General features: G+C 46.3%; 1 protein-coding gene and 1 long non-coding RNA gene across 5 annotated transcripts in view; one reads left to right on the top strand and one right to left on the bottom strand.

Moving 5' to 3' along the window:
- The window catches only part of LOC122235361, a 34433-nt gene extending 19903 nt beyond the window's left edge, over positions 1–14530 (top strand). The window contains exon 2 of the long non-coding RNA XR_006213432.1: positions 14057–14530. This is a non-coding gene — a long non-coding RNA (uncharacterized LOC122235361). The remainder of the gene's footprint in view (positions 1–14056) is intronic.
- The window catches only part of TCAF1 (TRPM8 channel associated factor 1), a 40714-nt gene continuing 31022 nt past the window's right edge, over positions 11100–20791 (bottom strand). For 3 of the 4 annotated variants that reach the window (XM_042974169.1, XM_042974165.1, XM_042974182.1), the window contains exons 3-9: positions 19638–20632; positions 19277–19374; positions 17780–17993; positions 17282–17521; positions 15667–16004; positions 14011–14261; positions 11100–11442 (exon numbers count right to left, since the gene is read on the bottom strand). In XM_042974169.1, the coding sequence (XP_042830103.1) occupies positions 11433–11442; positions 14011–14261; positions 15667–16004; positions 17282–17521; positions 17780–17993; positions 19277–19374; positions 19638–20632 (2146 nt within the window). In that variant the 3' untranslated portion in view covers positions 11100–11432. Of the gene's footprint in view, positions 11443–13984; positions 14262–15666; positions 16005–17281; positions 17522–17779; positions 17994–19276; positions 19375–19637; positions 20633–20791 lie in introns of all 4 variants that reach the window. The other variant, XM_042974174.1, reaches the window with a different exon arrangement.

Here is a 20791-nt window from a genome sequence, read left to right on the forward strand (position 1 = left end):
AGAAGAGACATCGGTGCCAAAGATATTCTTGTTTCAGGGGTTTTCTTTAAGTGTATTCAGTGTGCAACACTCCTTACTAGGAAAGTGAAATTTTCTTCTCTTAGAAAGCGACGCTTTTTCTTACCTTAGCGCAGCAGTCACTTGCCTCGAAAAGAATTTCCTAACCTCCAGATTATACCAAATCCTGCTCCCGACCACACCAGACACCTCTTTCTTCTTCTTTCCCAGGTTGCCACTCCACACTTGCTTGTATGACCACCGATTACCGTTGGTTTCTCCCATAGGCTCTCTTGCTGAGTGTGCCATCTGTCTCCGTCCTGTCCATCATTGCATCCTCACTGCCGAGTTTCATTTGTCACGTAGCAGGCTTCCGTTTCTTAATAATTGCATGAAAGTGTGTGATTGAATAAGCGAATAAGCATATAGTGAATGTTCAAGAAATGTGTACTGAACTAGTAAATAACCGCGTCTTTGGAGGACTAGCAAAAATTTGTTTGGTAGAGGACCAAATGCAGTCAGGTTTCAGATGGAAGAGGCAAGGAGAAACCTATACAAGGCACGCGATTTGGCTAAGACCTATCCGAATTTGAGAATACTTCAGGGTGGAAGCCCAATGTGAGCTGGGGTTGGTTGAATTCCTAGGTTTCATACCAGGAAACAAACCTTGGAGAAGTAAGGTGGGAGCCAGCCACTGAGGGAGTGTGTCAGGAAAGTTCCATGTCAAATGCGGAGTCTAGGGGCCCTTTTGTGTTTGCGCTCTAAGGTTTTAACCAGTCTCTGCCTACATCAGTGTCACACTTTATGGTCAAGTGCCACGATTCTAGTAAGACACCTGTGAGTATTTTTGGTGTTGATCTAATAGAAGAAAGGGCTTCAAATAAAGGTGAATTTTTCAGGGCCAGCGAGCAAATGGTACCTGTGGTCATTAGGGTACCTCCATTTGGGAACAGAAGTTGGCTGAAGAATGGAAACAAAACAACACAAGAAACAGCACAAAGGTCCATTTAAAACCTAGCAAATGAAAGATGGTGGCCAACACGGGTCAGACTAAAGGGTCATTGCTCATGTGCAGACCTCCAGACCCTTCCTCCAGCCTAGGGGAAAACAGAGACTCCTCCATGAAAATCAGCATATTCTCACCGGGCACATATTCTGTGGGGTGCTCTGGGAGATGGAGATGATACTGTAGTCAGTAAATCTAAGAAGACAGTAGACACGAAAGAGCTGTAATGCCATAAGGATTTATGTAGGTGTCATAATCAGCTGAAAAATCAGTGCCAGGAAAGAGAAGGGAAGAGGCCATTATTTTTAGTCATCAGAGATGAACTTACAGGGACGGAGCCACTAAAACTTAGCTTTGAAAAACATAAATGTGATTTGTGAGCAGACAAGAGTCAAGGGCATTATAACACGAGGCCACATCGTAGTCCACGGCATGGAGATGTCCTTGTGAAAGCTTGGTCTGAGAAAGACAAAATGTTCATTGTGACCGAAATTTGTGAACCGCGCTTGTGGGAGTGAATTTGGATGGCAACCCAGGAGTTTGGATTGTAGTCTGCAGTCTGGAGGAAGGTTTTTAAGAAATGCCGTGTCGTAAACATGGAGAGTCCCTCCTCCACATCTATTCCCTACCCCACCTCTACTGCCCTTTCTCAGCAGATCCCATTTTTGTTAGATAATCTCCTTCTCCCTCTCCCTTAAGATGCAGGGGGAGATGGAGCCATTTCCAGGTCCAAGTGTGGGTCTGTCCTAGCTCAGGCCAAGCATGCCAACCCCTGTCCTTTGTGCTACAATGACTGACTCCTTCTGGGTTATACCTAATACGTATACATGAGCAATATGATACTTAATTGTCTAGCACATGCAAGGGGCATAGGGATCAGAACTTTTACTGTTAACCACTGGTACACCAGCCCGTTTTTGTCAAACAGAGGAAAACTCTTGCAGTAATTCCATTTTCTCACAAAGCCAAATGCAGGGGTTACCTAATACCTCAGCTTTCTAATTATGGGCTAGCATTAATAGTCACTGACTTCCTTCTTCAATTATTTTTAGCTCTGAGTTAAACTTAATGTGGTCCCATATATTCTTTCCCTGAAGGGCCTCAAGAATCTGGGAAGGATTAGCCATGGTCTAATTTAGGAATAGAGATGGTTGAATGCACCTATGCGCATTTATTGGTATGAGTCGCTGGGGAGGGTTACTAAGTCACTATTTAAGATGATCCAGAACAGGTGTCCGCAGCTGTTTGAAGAATAAGTACTGGGCCATGAAAAGGCTCCACTCTGATCTCCAACTGCAAGGAGCGGGTATGTAAGTGACAGGCGGCCACAGCTGGTGCACCCTGGAATCCTGGGTGCTGGGCCGTGGATTCTCCTGGCTGGTGATTAAGTGTACTCGGGCTATTGAGGCAGGCCCATTCCTGGGGTACATGGGACTCTTCTGATGGGTGACTTTGGCTCAAGGACTCCTATTGGCCTTGACAGGACTTTCTCTGAGACCTGCCCCACAGAAGCCTTTCCTGCGTTTGCTCTCTTCCTTCAGAGGATGAAACCTCCCTCACGGTCCCATGGCTCTCCCAGCCTCTTCTGGTCCCTCTCCATTTTCTCTCACAGATGTTTCCCTTGAGATAAATCTCTTGCGCATCTGACCTCATCTTGGCTTCTACTGCTTGGAGGATCCAGGCTAACACATGTACTGTTACAAGGATATCTCCTAAAGTTAAAATGCTCAAGTGCACTTATCAAAATTGTGCCTTAGTGGGAGTAAAGAGCAAAGCCGTTAACTTGAGAGCATGTAGGAAAGCCTCACCAACTACATTTTTTCATTCTTTAGTACATGTATGATAACCCTCATTCAGATTGTAGCATGGTCTATCTCTAGGGCAAGTTCCTGCCTGCCTATTTATTTAAAGCAGTGAGGCTGGAATTTGCTGCTACTCTTGACAGATGGCCAGCGCTTAATCGCAGTTAGAAGAGCTTTCATTTTCTCCTTTGGCGTCTTTGTGAAATTAACCTAGGCCTATTTTTTAAAATTTATTTATTTTAAGTAATCTCTACACCCAACACACTCACAACCCCGAGATCAGGAGTCACATGCTTTACCGACCGAGCCAGCCAGGTTCCCCAACCTGGGCCTGTATTTTCTTTTTGGATCGTAAGGATGTGGGACGTATGTGGCAGGAGCAGTAATATTGCAGTCACAGGGGGTGTCTTGGAACATACCACTACCACTCCACAGATGTCCATTCTGAAGATGTCTTCTTCACATCAGCAACAAGAGAGGAGTCTTCATACATTTCCAAACTTGTCCCATCTCCATAACGGTTGGTTTTGTACTGAAGATTTCAGTTGTCCCGGAGCCAGTGGAGCTGACTTAGCCCAAGGCTGAGTGTGGATGTTTTTCCTCTGGCTCTGAAATATCAGACCCATTAGGTAGGTATACAACAGACCCAGTTTCTATAATTGTATCCACACCAGTGTGGTTTATCTGTCTTCATGCGCAAACCCACAAGGGTCGCAGATGTCAAGATGCCAGAGGGGCTGCTGTATGGGAATTGGGAGTCACTGAAGGCCAATATCTCTACAATAAAATCCACGTAGAGAAGGAATATCAAAGCTACCAGTCCTATGGGATCAACAACATTATTTTTTAGATTTTTCTGCAAGTATAAACAATTATTTCCAAATTGATTTATTCTGAGAATTACTGTAATATCAAGGTTTTCCTCTCAAGGTTTTTCATTTTATATCGATACTTATGATCCAAGTATCTTTTCATTTTTTTAAGTTTATATATTTACTTAGAGAGTGTGTGTGTGTTTGTGGGTGTGTGTGTGTGTGTATGTGTGTGAGTGGGGGAGGATCAGAAAGAGAAGGAGAGAGAGAATCCCAAGCAGGCTCCGTGCTGTCAGTGCAGAGCCTGGTGTGGACCTCCATCTCACGAACCTCGAGCTCGTGACCTGAGCCGAAACCAAGAGTCAGATGCTCAACCTACTGAGCCACCCAGGTGCCCCCATGTGTCTTTTAATTTTAACCAAGGTCAAACGGATATTATACAGCTTAGCAGGGGAAGAGGGATATGGACTAGGAGGCCAAGGATAACTGAGGCTGTTTCCCATGACACATTTGTCCTAATGGACATCAGTATGGAAGTCTAAAACTTGCACTGCTGTGCAAATTTAGTCATTTGCTTCCAAATCAGTTTTCTCCCATGAATGTGGTTCCAAAGTCCACTTGTTACTGGATCCATCAGGCCATCAACAGGGACCCAGAACTTTGTATATAAAAGTTAAAGGCATGTCTTCATTCAGTACCTTTGGTAGAGGTCACAGCAGCCACTAAGATAAGCCCCTCATACTCCTCAGTCACAGGGATATTTCAGAGTGAGAAGTGTGCTTTGACTTTGAAGTTTGAGGAGAGATACTCAAAAGTTGTGAGTTTCCATTAAGTCAGTGGATTCTGTCATAAGGCTAAGGTCAGAAATTAAAGCTTATATCCAAGAAATAGCTATGGACTCTTACGGGGATGAAACTCTTGTCTGTCTTGCTGCTCTCAGTATGCCAAGTCTAATTTTACCTCTCTTTGCCTTGAAGTATCTGCATGCTTTGCTCCCTCATTTCCTTCAAGAATCTGCCACATGTCCCCTTTATCAGAGAGGCTTTCCTGGACCTCACTGCATAAAACAGCAAACACACCCCTTGTCCAGTGCCCTCCTCCCCAGAACACTCCTCTGTCTTAACTTTGTTTTATACTTCAACATACTCGATATATGTTTATTTGTTCATTTTAATGTTCAAACTGGAACATAAGCACTATGAAGACAGGTGCTTTATTATGTTTATTGTGTATTTCCAGACCCTCTAACTAGCATTGTAGTAGGTGTTCAATAAATGTTTATTGAGTGAATTTATAGGTGACCCAATGGCCAGATTGGAAGGAGATGCCCAAATGTGGGACATGCATCTTACAGAAGCCAAAATTTTATAATGATTTTATGAATGTTTAGGGAACATTTCTTCGAACATTTCTTTTTTTAAAACTTTTTTTAATGTTTATTTTTGAGAGAGAGAGACAGAGTGCAAATGGGGGAGGGGCAGAGAGAGAAGGAGACACAGAATCTGAAGCAGGTTCCAGGCTCTAAGCTGTTAGCACAGAGCCCGATGAGGGGCTTGGACTCACCAACTGTGAGATCACGACCTGAGCTGAAGTCAGATGCTTAACCGACAGAGCCACCCAGGTGCCCCTCTTTGAACATTTCTTAAAAGAGGGCAGATCAAACACGAAGAATTTTAATTTAACTTGGTAAAGCATTTTTCCAGTGGTTTCATTTAGTTTTATGCTAAAAAATATTTAAAATCTCAGTGAGGCCACAGATCTTTACTGCTTTACTCTCCTATCTCCCAGAGACTATGAGCTCCATAAGGGAAGTTTGAGCCCTGGAGAAAATGGTTTCTGCTACTCCTTTTATCAAAGCACTATAGATCTTTTTTAAATATACATTTTTTTTTAAAAGTTGACTTATTTTTGAGAGAGAGAGTGTGTACACAGCAAGCAGGGGAGGGGCAGAGAGGGAGAGAATCCCAAGCAGGCTCTGTGCTGTCAGCACAGAGCCTGATGAGGGGCTCAATTTCATGAAACATAATAAGATCATGACTTGAGCCCAAGTCAAGAGTCAGACGCTTAACTGACTGAGCCAGCTAGGTGCCCCGAAAGCATTATATATCTAACTAACATAAAGGCACCTTTCAGTTTCTGTTTTAAATTCCAATTTTTCCTGTGTGGCTCAACTAGCAAGTGCATTTAGACGGATTGTAATGGTATCTTACTGTTATGTTCTTCCTGTTAGGTAAAAGCAAACTGCTTCCCTAATGCCTACTTTATATTCTTCTCAGGAATGGCTCAGGGAACCTACATTTCAAAAGTGGGAATGTTTCAGAGAGTAAGTGGCCTGTTAGTTTTAACTTGTGGTCCCAGCCTCATTTTGAATTACAACCAAGACTTGCTCCAAGTCTAGGGAATCATTAGGGAACCACCCTTTCCAGGGGTTGCTCTTGGGCACCTTGTGATTATTTTTTTCCCCAACTCATCCGTATGCTCAGTCAAGAGAAATGCATATTTTAATCTTGTGTAAGAGGAACAGAGGCTCTTCATTTCATCCTCTAGCACTGAGAAAGAAAAAAAAAAAAAAAGCAGCTCCTGACATCAGGAGCCTGTCTGATACAGCTAGGTGCTGTTTTTCCCCTTTGTACATAAACCATTCCATGGAACATCCACGTCAAACAAGATCACTCTGAGACCATGATAAGGCAACAAGAGCAAGATCTCTGGGCAACCTCAAAATACCAAATATCCCTCTCTCTTACCTAAAATGAGGACCTGCTACTTTTTCAGAGACCAGTTCTGGCTCTATGGCCACTGTAGGCATCCCTTTACCAATAGATGAGATTTCCTGAGACAATCATAGAATTGCCCCTGCGTCTTGACAGCATCCAATCCAGAACGAAGCCTTGCTTCCTTAGACCCTCCCCACAATGATTCACCCAAAGCCAAATTCTCTAGTCGTTTCTTTTAAACACCTTTTACTGAGATGCCCAGTTCCCTGCAGTGTGTGCTTTTCCCTAGCCGCAATGAGTTACCCAGCTTGTTCAGCTAGAGGGGTGCTCCTGGTGGTCTTTGGCTGGAGGGCATCAATACCATCATCTGTTAGACCTGAGGATATTCACCCCTCCCCATCCCATCCATCCCATTAAATTCTCTTCTTCATCCAGTACCAGAGACTCAGTAGGCATTATCCAAAGGTCACTCCGACACTACTGATGTGAGTCACTGTTCGCCTTTTTATAGTTTAATCTCCATTTCCTACGAGGATCTGAGATTTGTCTGCTCTAGATTTTGACTGTTACCAACGGACCAGCTCACAGTGCCAAATGTCTTGTGAATAAATATCAGAAACCTTGATTACGACTTATTATTGCTTCCTTTGTGTGGCCCCCAAGCTGCTCTGACAGTAAGAACCACAGGAAAAACTGTTAAAAAATAAAACAAAAAATTGGAGTTGGCCTCTCCCACTCGCTACCTTGATGGAGGCTACAAGGAGAGCTCATGACCTCTTCCAGGTACTTGGCTCTTACTTAAAGCAAACACTTCACAGATAACAGGACTTGGCATAGGTATAGCCAGTTATATATACTTGGGTCCAGAATTACAGGTTGTGTTGGGGAAGGGGGGGGATGTCTCGGTCTGTGGGGCCTCTCCTGGACTCCTTGATTTGGTTGTCTTTATGTTTTACATTTGATCATTTTGCCCTCCTGGCTCCCACCCTCAACATTCTCCCACCCACCCACCTGTACTATCTCTGAACTCAAATTATACTAAATAATTTTGGCAGTCTGTGACAGTGAATTTTATGCCAAATTTAAGGCAGTTCATGCAAAGAAATTTTTAGTACCCACACGTACATATTTCTTAATTATGTATATTTGAGTTCCTTTATAGTTCAGATGAACAGAAGTAACATTTTAATGACCTTCATGTACACATGCTTGTGTTAACATAGTCCTTGGCTCCTGATAACTGTCATCACTGATCAATGATTGTTTTGTTTCTAATTTACTCATTTATCCTATTTTTTTCCTAATATAATGAGCACCTATAAAACTAAGCATCCAGCATGAGAACATTGCCAATAACAATGTACACAACCTTTCCTCTCAAAGAAATGCTTCTTTATAGCATTCAAATGTGTAAGAATCCAAATGAACCAGTAGCATTTCTATAGCTCTCTTGAATTAGATGTGGAGTGTGTGTGTGTGTGTGTGTGTGTGTGTGTGTGTGTAGTTAGAAGATGCTTGAAAAGTAGAGGATCACCCTCCCACCCAAACCTTCTCTACCACACTTCTGACTCTAATGATGAGGGTCAAAGAAAGAAATCCTTTTCAAAATGGAAGCTAAGTAGAGGTCCAAAAGCATTGAAGGAATAAAGAACCTAGAAGTGATGTCATCTTGAAAGAAGGCATAGAATGTGTTACTTTTGCCAGCAAAACCAGTCAACATCTAATGCCATATCTACTTACCTAGTGGCTTGCTAGCATATACCTTAGGTGAGGTTGCGACTCACCAATGTGAGGACATTGGTTTAGGGACTAAATATAGCAGCCTAATGTGTAAGGCCAATATATATGGCTGTAAGGCCAATGTTCCTTAGAGAGCTCCACCTGGCCTTGGGAGTTGGACAACAGAAGAAAGTAAACTAGTGGGGAAGGAAGAGCCACCAAGAGATGAAGATAGCAAAACACAAGAAATTTGGGAGCCTGAAGATTTCTCCTACATAGTTGACTGCCTCTCCAAAATACGGGGGTGGGAGGCAGAGGGAGAATTGGAGAAAACAGATTATGATGTTCAAGCAAAGTGGCAAAGAACATAACACGGAGACTGACGGGTAGAAATCTTCTGACATGACCTGGTCTCATCTAAGACTAAAACTTACCCAAATCGTCAAATGAATAGGAATGCAGGAAGACTTACAGCCCCATTATGATCTTGAGATGTTCCCTGGAATAGAATAGGGACAAGTATCATGCCTTCTTGGGAAAGAACACTGGTTGGCAATCTTCATGCAACACCTGTTGAGTGTTCCTTCACTCAATGAATATTAAAAATCTGCTAGAGAGTAAGCTTAATCTCAGTTACATGGTGAGATCAGGGACAAGCTTTGTTTTTTGTGGAACACCTGCAGAAACAAGGGACGGTGAAGTGTGAATAATGGCCGGACCTAGAGAGTAATGGGAAGAACAATGAACCTGGACACACTAGGTGGAACCAAATATCTGAGGGCCTCATAAGCCATTGTAAGGGTTTGGTTTGGAGCATATCTTAGTCAATATGAAGTCACTGGAGAATTTTTATTTGAGTTTATTAAAAATTTTTCAAAGTAATACATGCACAAGGTAAAAAATTAAATAGTACAGAAGGACTTAAAATGAAAAACACGGTTTCCCACCCCACCCTCTTTAACCCTAGCCCCGTTCCCTAGAGGCAATGCATTTAACATTTTCTATTTTTAGATCTTCTGTTAACTAACTTGCTAACATTAAATAATATGTCTGAACAATAATTCTTGACTTATTAACTTTAGACAATCTTTAATAATTCCCCATTACAAAAGATAAGGATTTAACTTACACTATCCCCACCTTTCCTTTGCCTGTCCTTTCCCAAGCTTTTGATAGATAATGCCATTTTTAAGACTTCTGTTGATTTCATTTATAACTTTGGACAGTATACTGCCCTCTAGTTCTTGTTCCATTAACTGCAGACTTCATCTTCTCATTCTCGCTGTGAATGCAGAAGTGGCCCATCTCTTCCTTCCACCCCTCCTCCCCCAACCAATTCTCAACCTCTTTCTGTTCTCTTGTTTCTTAGCTTGTCAGGATTCGTTATATTCCATTTCAGTTCTGAATAAAAAATTAAGCTTCTCATGTTTTGTCTCTAGGCTGATCAGAACACTGAATACCAACAGACAGCATCTACATTATTTTGTCTAGGTAAATAGTGTTTACTGAGAGCCGAGTAGATGCGAGGGCATTTTTTTGCCATTCAAAACCCAGTGTTCGTGATTCCTATGCCACTTGTAAGGAAAGGTACCTACCGCCAATGTCAAATTGCATCTCTTCGTACATTCCACGAGTTTTTGTTTCACAGTTGGACCTGAATGTCTCGACATACTTCCGTTTTCTTTTTGCCGACTGAAGCATGTATGTCTTCCATATTTTCAAACATTGCAGCTTCTCAATGATACGATCTGTGGAACAGAATGTATATTCTTCCCAAAGAGCCTGAGACTGTGTGCTCTCATCTGAAATGGGTCTGCTAGAGTGACGCATCCTGCTGGGACAGCTGTCACTCTAGAGTGACACATCCTGCTGGACTGTCACTCTAGAGTGAGGCATCCTGCTGGACAACTGTCACTGTAGAGTGAGACATCCTAGGTGAGGTCCATTGTTTCCTGGATTCCATTTCTTCTTCTTTCCTGGTCTTCTTCCTCATTTTCTTGGAGAACTTCCTCAAGGTACTTTCTTAGTAAGGGTGCAAAGTAGGTAGACTTTCTGAAAACTTGCCCGTCAGAAAATGTCTTTATTTTGACGTCACTCTTGACAGTTTGGCTTGCTAGGTTATCCGGGATCCAAATATTTCCCATAAGGGAAGAAACTGCTCCATTGGCTTCCAGCACTCAGTGTTGCTGATGAAAAATCTGCTGCCTGTCTATTTCTCATCCCTTTTTAGTTGAGCTAATTATGATGACTTTATTTTCTCTTTGGGCACTTGTAATATCTTCCCTCTTTCCTTAATATTCCAAAACTTCACAAGATCGTGTCTAGATATAGGTGGTATCAGGGTCCCTCCATCTGGAGACTTAGTTCTTTCTGTTCTTCAATTTTTAAAAAATTTCTTCACCTAGATTTTGTATGTTCTCTTTTCCAAAAAGTCCTAATGCTTAGATATTGATTGACTAGATCTCTTTCCTTCATTTTTTTCTACTGTTTCTTTTTGTTGTGTATCTAGGGAGTTGCCCTCAACTTTATTTTCTAGCCTGTCTACTGAATATTTTGGGTAGTTTTATTTCACTTTCAAAGGGCTCTTTTTATTCAGTTTTTCTTTCCTTTGTAGCCTTCTGTTTTCATGTTCACTTTGTTCACCATGTTCACTTTGTTTCCTCTAGAGTTGGTTGTATTTTTCAAGTCTCCCAATTCTCACTGGTTATTTTTCTTACATGCTCCTCCCCTGGTCCTCCCCCTCCACCTCCTAATGCCCAAACTACTGGGCTGACCGTTTGCATTTAAGAATCAATATAACTGTTAACTTCTATAGGAATTGGCGTGGGTATCCTCTGCCATTGTATGGCTGGGTCTGTTTCTCTAGTTAAGCCTCTTCTGGAACTAGAAGCACTTGGGCATTTGCAGAGGGATTTTGACAGAGAATTAGCTGATAGACTGGGGGGGGGGGGTCACTTATTTCCAAAAAAGAGAAATCTTATTCTGGGGCACCAACTTCTACCTCTCCTCAGGCAGCTTAATCAACTTCTGTACAAACAACAACAACAACAAGAACAACAGATTTTTAATGGGTACCAATCGCAATACTGCCTGTGTTCTGCACAATGGTTGGGGTAGGATAGGACGGGGTTCAGATTTACAACGGGTATAAGGTATAACTCTATAGACTCTTCAGGTGCTCATGTTTCTTTGGGATTAGGTTGTTCAGATCAGCTTCTATTCTGTCTGAAAGACACCTTCACTCTTTCATTCATTATCATGCTTCATCCACCTTCTCTCTTCCAGAAATGTGTTGAGATCTTCTTCAGTTATTATCAAATCTGTTCCATTTTCTTTGCTGAGATGTGTCAATCCTCTTTTGCATTTCTTGACTTCAATTTCAGTGGGGCCTGGGGAGGGAGGGGAAGTAAACTTATATGCTTAGTTCATCATCTTAAATTCAAAGTCCCACTGGAAGCTTTTAGACACAAGAGTGACATGAATAGCTTTATATATTTAAGAGGTCCCCGGGGCCGCAATGCTAAAAATGAACTAAAGAGGGCCAGAATGCATACAAATATTATTCTAGAGGACTAAGAATCTGATTTCCTCACTGAGAACATGCAATGTCTGGGACTTCTGGGAGTCAGGCACTTTACCAAAATAACCCATCATTCAAAACCCAGTAAGCTACTAGAATGTGTTCATGGTGCCCTAGAGATAATGTGTGAAACCTGAATAAACTGAACCTGAAAGACCCACACTGTCTTTGGGAAACACTTTAGGAGCCTACCGTAGATTCTTGCTTTGAACTGGCATTTGGGGTAAACAAAAGGACTTTCTGTTCTGATAAAATTGGATGGGGGGTGAGCACAAGCAGCCAAAAAGCTGGCAAGAAGGACATAAAGGTCCTTCTGTTCGCTGGCTGGTTTCATTTACTCACTGATTTGCTTATTCAAAGCACTTTCGTTACTAACACCATTCTGTAATCAGAGGGCCCTGGTTCGAATCCCAGGTCTACCACCTGTTAGCAATGTAGCCTCAGGCACTTTACTTGATCTCCATAAAATTCAGCTCACTTATTCCTGAAATGGGAGCGATACATTTCCACTTCATCAGATTATTGTGACGATTAAATTAATCTATATTAAAAACAAAAAACAAGTATGTTATTTGGCACACACTCAAAAACCCTCTAATTGACAGGATTTTTTCAAATGTTGAATGAACGTCCAACATCTACGTTTAAAGCATCTAGAGGAAGACATTCATGATAGAGGAAAATAATTCTAGGACTGAGAAATGACATAATAAAGGAATCCACAGAAGAATACTCTGTGGGTCCAATCTTATTGCCTATGCCTCCACCCAGTTCCTAACAAAGTGAATAAAATAGTGTATTAAAACAACTAAATGAATAGAAGTGATCTAAAGGAAACTGGCTGGGTGTACGAATTAATCCCAGAGCCTCAACTCTACTTCAAATTACACAGAAAATGGGAGGTTGTGAATAAGATCAGAAGAAAACTTAAGAAAGTCTTTGCATTGTAATTAAATGAAATTTGGGTCAGTCATATCCAGTTAGCTGGTTCTGAAGTAAAGATTTCTCTGTGTGTGTGGACTTTATCTGCCAAACTGGTAAGGAACTCTGGCAGCGATAGGAATCTGTGCCACTCTGGAAATATAGACACCATCACTAAGCCGGGTGCCCATTGTTTGCTAGACAAACACCCTCACGGATTTGTTCTAGTTTTTCAAGTGACTTCCACTCTTGATCTAATCAAGGAAGGGCTTTTACCTGAAAGGTGGAACTGAATGAAGAGACCAAACCCCAAGTAGCTATTAAAACCCCACTGTGGATTTAGAGCCTGTGGATCCTGTAGATGCTGAAGCAAGATTCCACAATGCTTTCAGAGGCTGGTGTGTAAAGTGTAGGATGCGATGGGACAGATCACACTGCCATCTGTAAATGCCATCTAAAAGGGCGGTCTAGCTCTACAATGATACCGAATTCATTAGACAGTAACAACAGAAGCTGACACTTTCTCAGTACCTGCCAACTGCCTGGTACTGTCCCAATTCCTTTTAGAGGTGCTAAAATTTAATCCTCACAATAATTCTATGAAATAGATCCCATTTTATAAGCAGTTTGCCCAGAGTCACGTGACTAACAGGTGGAAGAACCAGGTTTGGACGCAAGGAGTCTGCTGTGAGAGATGATGGTCTTAACCTCCAGGCTGTGGCGAGAAAAGAGGACGTACTAAGCTCACTACTCCGTGGGCCAGCAGAACGCGGAGCAGTCTCTGAGACGTGCAAGTACTGTATTTGCAGGCCTCTTCAGAGCTATTGGTCTGAGTCTTCACGACCACCCTGTGAGGCAGGGATTTTTGTCCTCACCTCACACTCATAGAGCTACAGTGACTTTCCCAAGAGCTAACCCCAGCTATGGGCTCTTTCTGGTACACTAGATTGCGTCTCATGCTCTTGGAAACCGACCTAAGACACAGAATATCAAGGAACTGTCTGGTTATCCTGGTAAATTTGTGCTGCAGTAGATTCTAGGGTCAGGTTTTTGGAGCAGCTGGTCAAAACATACAAGACCAGAGAGTGCTCAGGATGTCAGAATGAGGACCACCCCCTAAGGGCCATGGCCCCCAATGGTGAGCCAAGGGCTGGCATGAAGGCAGGTGTCAAAGCTCTCAGAACCAGGCCAGTATAGGGCCAGGAGGGAATCTGACAGCTGAGAGCAGAGGAACGAGACTCACAAACAGAAGGCCTTGCTCCTGAGAAATTAGGATTCCCCTTTTTGCTGTGTTCTTAACCCACTTTCTAGGGATGGAGCCAGGCAGTCAGGTACAGGGGCAGGGAGCTGAGAGGGCAAGGCTAGGACCCTAAGAGACAGAGGTCGAGGACTGAATCCCCATCTCTGCCTACCTCCCCAAACCTCTCTACCTGCCACCTCGCTGGGCACTCCTTACATCTGTGTGAGGAGGTATAATTTCATAATATTTTCCTTCCATTCAGGCAGATAGGCCAGGCTGGTAGCCACTTCCTTCTGGATAGGCCAGGCCCAGGCCTCAAAGAACGGAGCCAGATTCTTCTGCACTTGGTGGGAGAACATCTTCACCCACAGATTCATTTTGTCAACATTGTCTGTGGGCAAGTTGGTCTGGTTCCTGTACTCAGTGAAGAGACGGATGAACGGCTCCCACCCAAAGGCCTCCTGTAGCTGGGAAGAGAAAGCAGCAGCAAGATGAGACATTTAATCCACAGAAAGAAGGCCCAGCAGACACTACAGTAAATTAATGTATTTAACCTCTGAAACACAAGTTTCATCTCTGTCACTGACCCTGTCTCCCGTTGTGGCTGCTGGCCTCATGGGCCATCCTTGATCTTATCTTCGGAAGGGCCTCTGAGCTAGCACGGTGCTCAGCACCGAGCAGACACTCAATAAATGATGGCTGTGGTAATAACTGTAAAGGTTATTATCAGTATTTACCACCAGTATCGTTATTCATGTAGCTCACTAGATCGTGAAAGCGTCCACAGGATATCACACAAGGATTCAAAACAGGCTGACGTGGAAAAAAATCCTTGTATCTTCAACAGTTGCAAAGTTAAACCCCAATAGTTGGGGAACCTCCACCCTTACCCTGATGTTAGCCTGCATCGGCCACAGGCCTATGTTAGTCTGCAAGGCTAGGAACATGGCCTTTAGGGAAAAGAAGGTGAGTCCTATAGACACAGAAGATTATGTACAGTCTAGGTGGCTAGAATTAAGTTACGTAAGACATAGTTTTAGGAAAAGGCAGCTGTCCTGAGGCCACTGGCAACAGCCCACGTGAGGCTGGGTTATGGCGCTTTACCGTTGGGACGGACATTAGCCATTCTCTGGAACAGCGTCAGCTGGATTTCACACGTGAGCACCTTTTGTCCCTGGGGTGAAAGCGGCCCAACGACAAGGTTAAGGTCTGCAGGCACTCTCACTGTTGTTCTCAGGGCAGCGGATTCGAACAGAGCAAGAACCAGAATAGAGTGTGCCTGGCTGGAGGCCAAGTTCCAGAATCCCAGGTGGTGAGACGCTGCCCGGTGAGCTGGGAGCTGCCCCAGCAACTGCGGGGAGGGAACTGGCGTGTTGAACAGTAGTTCAAAGGCAGGGGCAACCTCATGTCTAGGCCAGTGAGGAATCTGGGACTGCCTAAGAGGGAGAAACTGAGGCAGGGAGAAGATCCGCCTCCTGTAAGGAAACAACAGGTCCCATCCCATATCTTGTGCGTGGAGGGCAGGGCGGGGGGGTGTTTGGTTTTAGAGGGCTATTCTGTGGCACGGCTTGGCTTCAGTCTCAGGTACGTCTGGGTTTAAAGCCAGAGATGATAACTGTACTTAAGTACTCTTTTCGCCTCTACCAAGTTTAAGCTTTCGTGGTGCTTTCTATCCACTCTACTGAACCTCCTCAGAATCATGGTGTGAGGGTGGGGCTGAGGCAGTCATGTCCACTGGGAGGCTTCATCAAATAGCACTGTCACACTTGGGCTCCGTCAGGTCTCCTGGGTCACTAGGACGTCACCTGACAAGGTTGCGCTGCCGGTCCCCTGAGTGGGAGGTTCCCAACCCCCTCCATTGCTGCCCAGTACCTGGAGATATGTTTCCAGGGCGGTCCACGCATTCCAGTTTTTCACATTGGGACCCTTGCCCAGGTAGATTCGGACCCTCTTCTCCCGAACCGGAGGCCACAGAGCAATATTGGCGCGGCCTCGAGGGATGCCCAGGACCGTCTCGTGCACATAAACACACCACAGGTTGCAGGTGGCCTCCGTGGTGTGCGGGGGGAACTCCCACTCCTGTCGTTGCTGGTTACGGCCGAGCTCGTGGACGGGGCCCCACAGCCCCTTGGTTCTGATGAGCTTCTCATTGATGAGCTCCTGCACAGACTCCAGATGGCACATGATGGGGTACCCTGCATGCATCCAGCCTGGGCCGCAGGAGGGAGGAAGAAGGGTTAGGATGCTCCCCACGCATCTGTACCAGGACTCCCAGAAACCGTAATGCTCAGAAGGACGATCCACACAAGACCCACCTGGGCTTCCCCCCTCCTCTCATGGTGGATGGGTGCCCCCACCCCACTCCCACCCGACAGGGTGTGGCTGCAGGACTGATGCACGTTACAGACAGCCCTTCGTGTTCCTCTTCAATTTCTATTTTTGTGAGAGTGTCCTGTCCATGTGAACCTGTCTCATTATACCCTTCTCTCAAAACTGAAAAACTCCTGACAGTGGTTTCCCCTTCTCAATATTTAGATGTGGAGTTGCCCACATTGACACTACTTTATAGGGATCATCTCCGGAGGGCAAGAAAACTGGGGTCCAGAGAAATTGCCATCGTTCTTTAATGTCCACACCCCCCCTGGTTTTTCTAGGCTTCTTAACCCCCTGGCACAGATCTCTTCATTCAGTGTCTTCTCAAAGTTGTTAAGTTCCTTCTCCCAACAACTGTGACCTAGGTCCAGACCCTCTGCCACTTTTACTTTCTCCTTGACATCCCCTGCTGGGGCTGCTGTGAAAGCCTGGCACTATTCTCTGAATGGTTCCTGCTGTTGAAGACCTCTCTTGACATGCTGACTTCAACTGTTACATACTTTTATGTTTTACTTTATGTTTATTTTTGAGAGAGGAAGAGAGAGAGTGGGAGTGGGGGAGAGAGAGAAAGAGAGAGAGAGAGAGAGAGGGAGAGAGAGAATATCCCAAGTGGGCTCCGGGCTGAGAGTGAAAAGCCTCATGGGGGCTCAAACTCACGAACTGTGAGATCATGACCTGAGCTGAAGTCTGACGCTTAACCAACTGAGCCACCCAAGCGCCTGTCAACTGTTACATATTTTAATGTGCTGCTCATATAGTTCTGTAGCCTGCTTTTGTGTCACATAATCCCATTATATTTCTTTCTGCCATCAAAAGATCACTTTAAATATCTTCCTCAATGACTGTTGAATGTACACACCATATATCACTTAACCGTTCCATACTTTTGGACATTTAGGTAGTTTCCCATTTTTTGTTGGGGGATATGGCTGCATCTATTTTTCTTAGATCCATTTTCCCCCTTTTCATCTATATGGCAAGACTTACATCTTATATGGCTTGCTAGAAAAACATTTTTAACCAGGTGGCCGCCCACTGGATGGCTGTTGGAAAAAAAAAAGGAGAGGCCCCGAGGGGAGCGCGCACAGAGGGCTGGTTCGCCCGGGGCACCCACCAACTGAGATCTGCACATCGGCGACGATCCTCTGGGGCAGACGCAAAGGGAAGGGCTCGGCCCCCAGCCGCGCCACAGCCTGCATCACCTCATCCCAGAGGCGAAGCAATGGCTCAGGGTTCTCCAGGGTACGGAGATTGGCGGTTGGCACGGTCAGGATGATGTTGTCCGTAGCCAGCTCTCCCCAGGGACCTGGATTCTCCTGGATACGCCTCTTCCACTCCTCCTGCGAGGTCTCCCCTGGGAAGAGAGGCCGTGGGGCTTGAAACTCACTTTCCCAAATCCCTTAACGTGAAAAGATACAACCTGAGCCCAGGCGGAGAACAGCAAGGTCATGAACAACCACATCCCCTCTCTCTCCTTCTGTGAAGTCCCTCCCCATGAATGTGGTTTGGTCCTTCTCTCCTTCCCTCTACCAACCCACATGTCTCTCTTCCTACACCGAACAGCCCCAGACGACCCATTCCCGCAGGCGTGCACCCCACGGCTTTCGCTCACCTAGCTTGTAGTATGGGGCATGCACAGCCCCCTTCACAGTGATGGGCACGGAGCCCAGTTTGCTGCTCTGAGGCACGATGATGTAGAGGAGGCCGCCCCAGAGGCAGGTGATGGACTTCGTGGGCTTGTCCAGGCAGCACCGGTTGATCACGAGCGGGCCTCGGAACAGCTTGCTGGCTCTGGTCAGGTCATCCGTGTGGCAGCCAATCTGTATCTGGAGCAGAAGATCCCCCCCGCCCAGAGTCACTTCGGGGAGTGTGCAGGTGGAAAGGGAAGGCTCCCAGGAGGTGGGGACAGTCAGGATCACTGGGCCATGATCCCACGCAAGCCCAGTTTTTCCACCATTCGTGAACCATGTGTGCCAAACCCATGCAATTCCATCATTCCTCAGGGCCGCGTGGACTGAACCGCGTGTAATGTCCTCCCAGGGACGCTGAAGTGAGGGGCACCAGGTGGAACCCACACGCTAATGCTGAGGGGGGCCGACTCCCGGGCCCCTGGGTGTCTCTGAGACCCACAGGATACTGGGTTGCCTATTTCACTGTGGCCATTCTGGCATTGGTAATGGGGCAGAGGGGACCTTGCGGACTTCTGCGTTTTGTTGACTAGAGAGGAGGCCCGGTGAAGGGCAGGGTGACCGGCTGATGGCCTGGAGGATAGATTCAGTTCCTCCTGTTCTCCGGGGCCCCCCTCCTGGGCCAGTGGAGCAGTCCCTGTACTTCACAGAGTCCTGGGATGGTTCTCCCAGGCTGATGCTAGAGAGTTCCAGGAGAGGTACAGGCACAGAACAGACCCTACCTGTCACAACTCTCAAGGGGGCTGAGCAGGATGGCTACTTAATTTGTGATATGTGTGTGTGATGACAGCGGCAGAGCTGAAGGTGGAACAGGGAAGCAGGAACAGTCTTCGGTGTCACAGGGAAGAGGTAGAAAGACCTTGGGCTCCAGTGGGAGGTTAGATGGGCATGGAAAGGGAACTGCGGTTGACTGAACATTGCTGTATGCCGGGATGCCTCCATGTGGTGCCTTATTTTATTTTACTTTAATGGAAGCATTTTATTTTTTAAATTATTATTATTATTATTTTTAAGTAGGCTCTGTGCCCAACGTGGGGCTTGAACTCACGACTCTGAGATTGAGAGTCGCTTGCGTACCGAGTGAGCCAGCCAGGCACTCCTGTTTGCTGCCCTTCTTATTCCCCACTGCAGGACATGAATGAAAGGCACAGAACTTGAGAGCTAGCAATTGGTGAGCTTTGAGTCCTGGGCTCCACAATGCATCAGATCTACTGATCGACCCAAGTATAGTTGACACACAGTGTCACATTAGTTCCAGGTGTACTAGATCAATATTTTCAATCCACCTGCCTCCTCAGTTGTCTTACCCTTAAAATGGGGTAAGTCCTTGCCTCACAAGGCCAGTAGGGTTTTTAACTGGCAACCAGGACAGCAAGGACCTCTGGCTTCTGCATCACATGGGAGATGGGGCCCGGCCTTACCTTCAGATCAGCAGAGGCAGCAGCTTCAGGCAGCGAGACCTCTATGATCTGCCTTCCAGGAATGTAGAGCCCGGTGCTCATCCAGCAGTATCTGGTGCCTGCCGACGCACAGAAGGGCAGACTTTATCCCTCCTCCGTGACGCCATCTCCGTCCAGCACATCCACAGCCCATTCTGGAGCTCCGCCCGCCTCCCTCCCTTCATGCCGCCCTGATTCAGGTGCTTAAATGTCACCTAAATCCCCAACCCCCATCTCCTGGAAAGTGCACGGCCAAGGGTGGCGATGGCCTTCTGAGGCCATCAGGCCCCGTCCCCACGGCCCCCCATGCTGAGTTCTCCTTCTCCCTGCCCCCATTCCTTACCTGGATTGTTGCAGTTGACGTCAACGGTGATAGGAGATTCCGAGGGGCGCAGATAGGGGCTGCTGTACATGTCTTCGATTTCTGGCACTAACAGAGAGAGGTCGCTTCCCGAGTGGGCCAGACCAGTGGCCAGGGAGAGCATAGCACCCCTGCAGCAATCATTGATAACGGGGTTCTCTCGCGTTGCTACCGGGAGCCGATAGCGACTCAGCAGTTTCCTCAGGAGCCGGTGCACAGACATATAGGCAGGGATCTCCTCTGCAGGGATCTGGAGGAAAGCAGCCCCGTCCGGCCCCAGCTTTGCCAGCCAGCCCTTTTCCACATTCCCTCTCTTCCGGCCCATTATGACCTGGAACTCGGCCAGAGTGGAGCGGAAGTGATAGGTCCTGATCCCTGCTTTAGGAGTACGGAAGGGCCCCGGATTGAGGCTCTGGCTTGTGATGCTGATGCCAAAGGGGTTGAGGAGGAGGTTTCCTGGGAACCGAGCCAAAGGGGACACTCCAGGGTTCTTGAAGGCCCACCACCAGGCTTGGGCTCCAACGAACAGTCCCCCGCCCTCTGCTACGAACTCCTGCAGCTCTTTGACCCCCACATCGCTCACGGGTTCAAAGCAATAGACACTCGCGTCGCTGGTCAGATGGGGCTCGATGCTGGTGTCTATGCCCCCCACTGCGAGCAGGCCGCTCAGTGTCCTCAGTTCTGTCTGCACCACGATCTTGCCTCTGCGGCCCCCGTCCAGCCAGCGCACGGCATTGAGCAGAAAGGGGCCCAGTTTGCCAACGGTGAATAATACCTTGTGGCCGGTCACGACCACCCGGCCCCGGCCGTAGCGGGCAGCCGCTATGACACAGCCATGGTAGGAGTCTAACCCCAGGGGAAAGGCCAGAGCCCCGTGCACCAGCAGCTGGGATGGGAAGCAGTCTGAGTTGCTGATGTCCAGCTCTGAAATCCCGTGCAGGAGCTCGTCTCTGTCCTCGGAGAGGTCATCCTCACAGCTGCAAAGACACACAAGTGTTCTCCATTCAAGGAGCAGCCACAGAAAGCCCCAGGGACAGCACCCAGCATACAGCAGGCAGCAGCTTTCCTAATATGACCACTTTTGTCTCTCACAGGGCAGCTGGGAGAACAAGGTGGGCATATCTGACCTCCCTGGG

Source organism: Panthera tigris, chromosome A2 (genome assembly GCF_018350195.1).
Source record: "Panthera tigris isolate Pti1 chromosome A2, P.tigris_Pti1_mat1.1, whole genome shotgun sequence".
Lineage (NCBI taxonomy): Eukaryota > Metazoa > Chordata > Mammalia > Carnivora > Felidae > Panthera > Panthera tigris.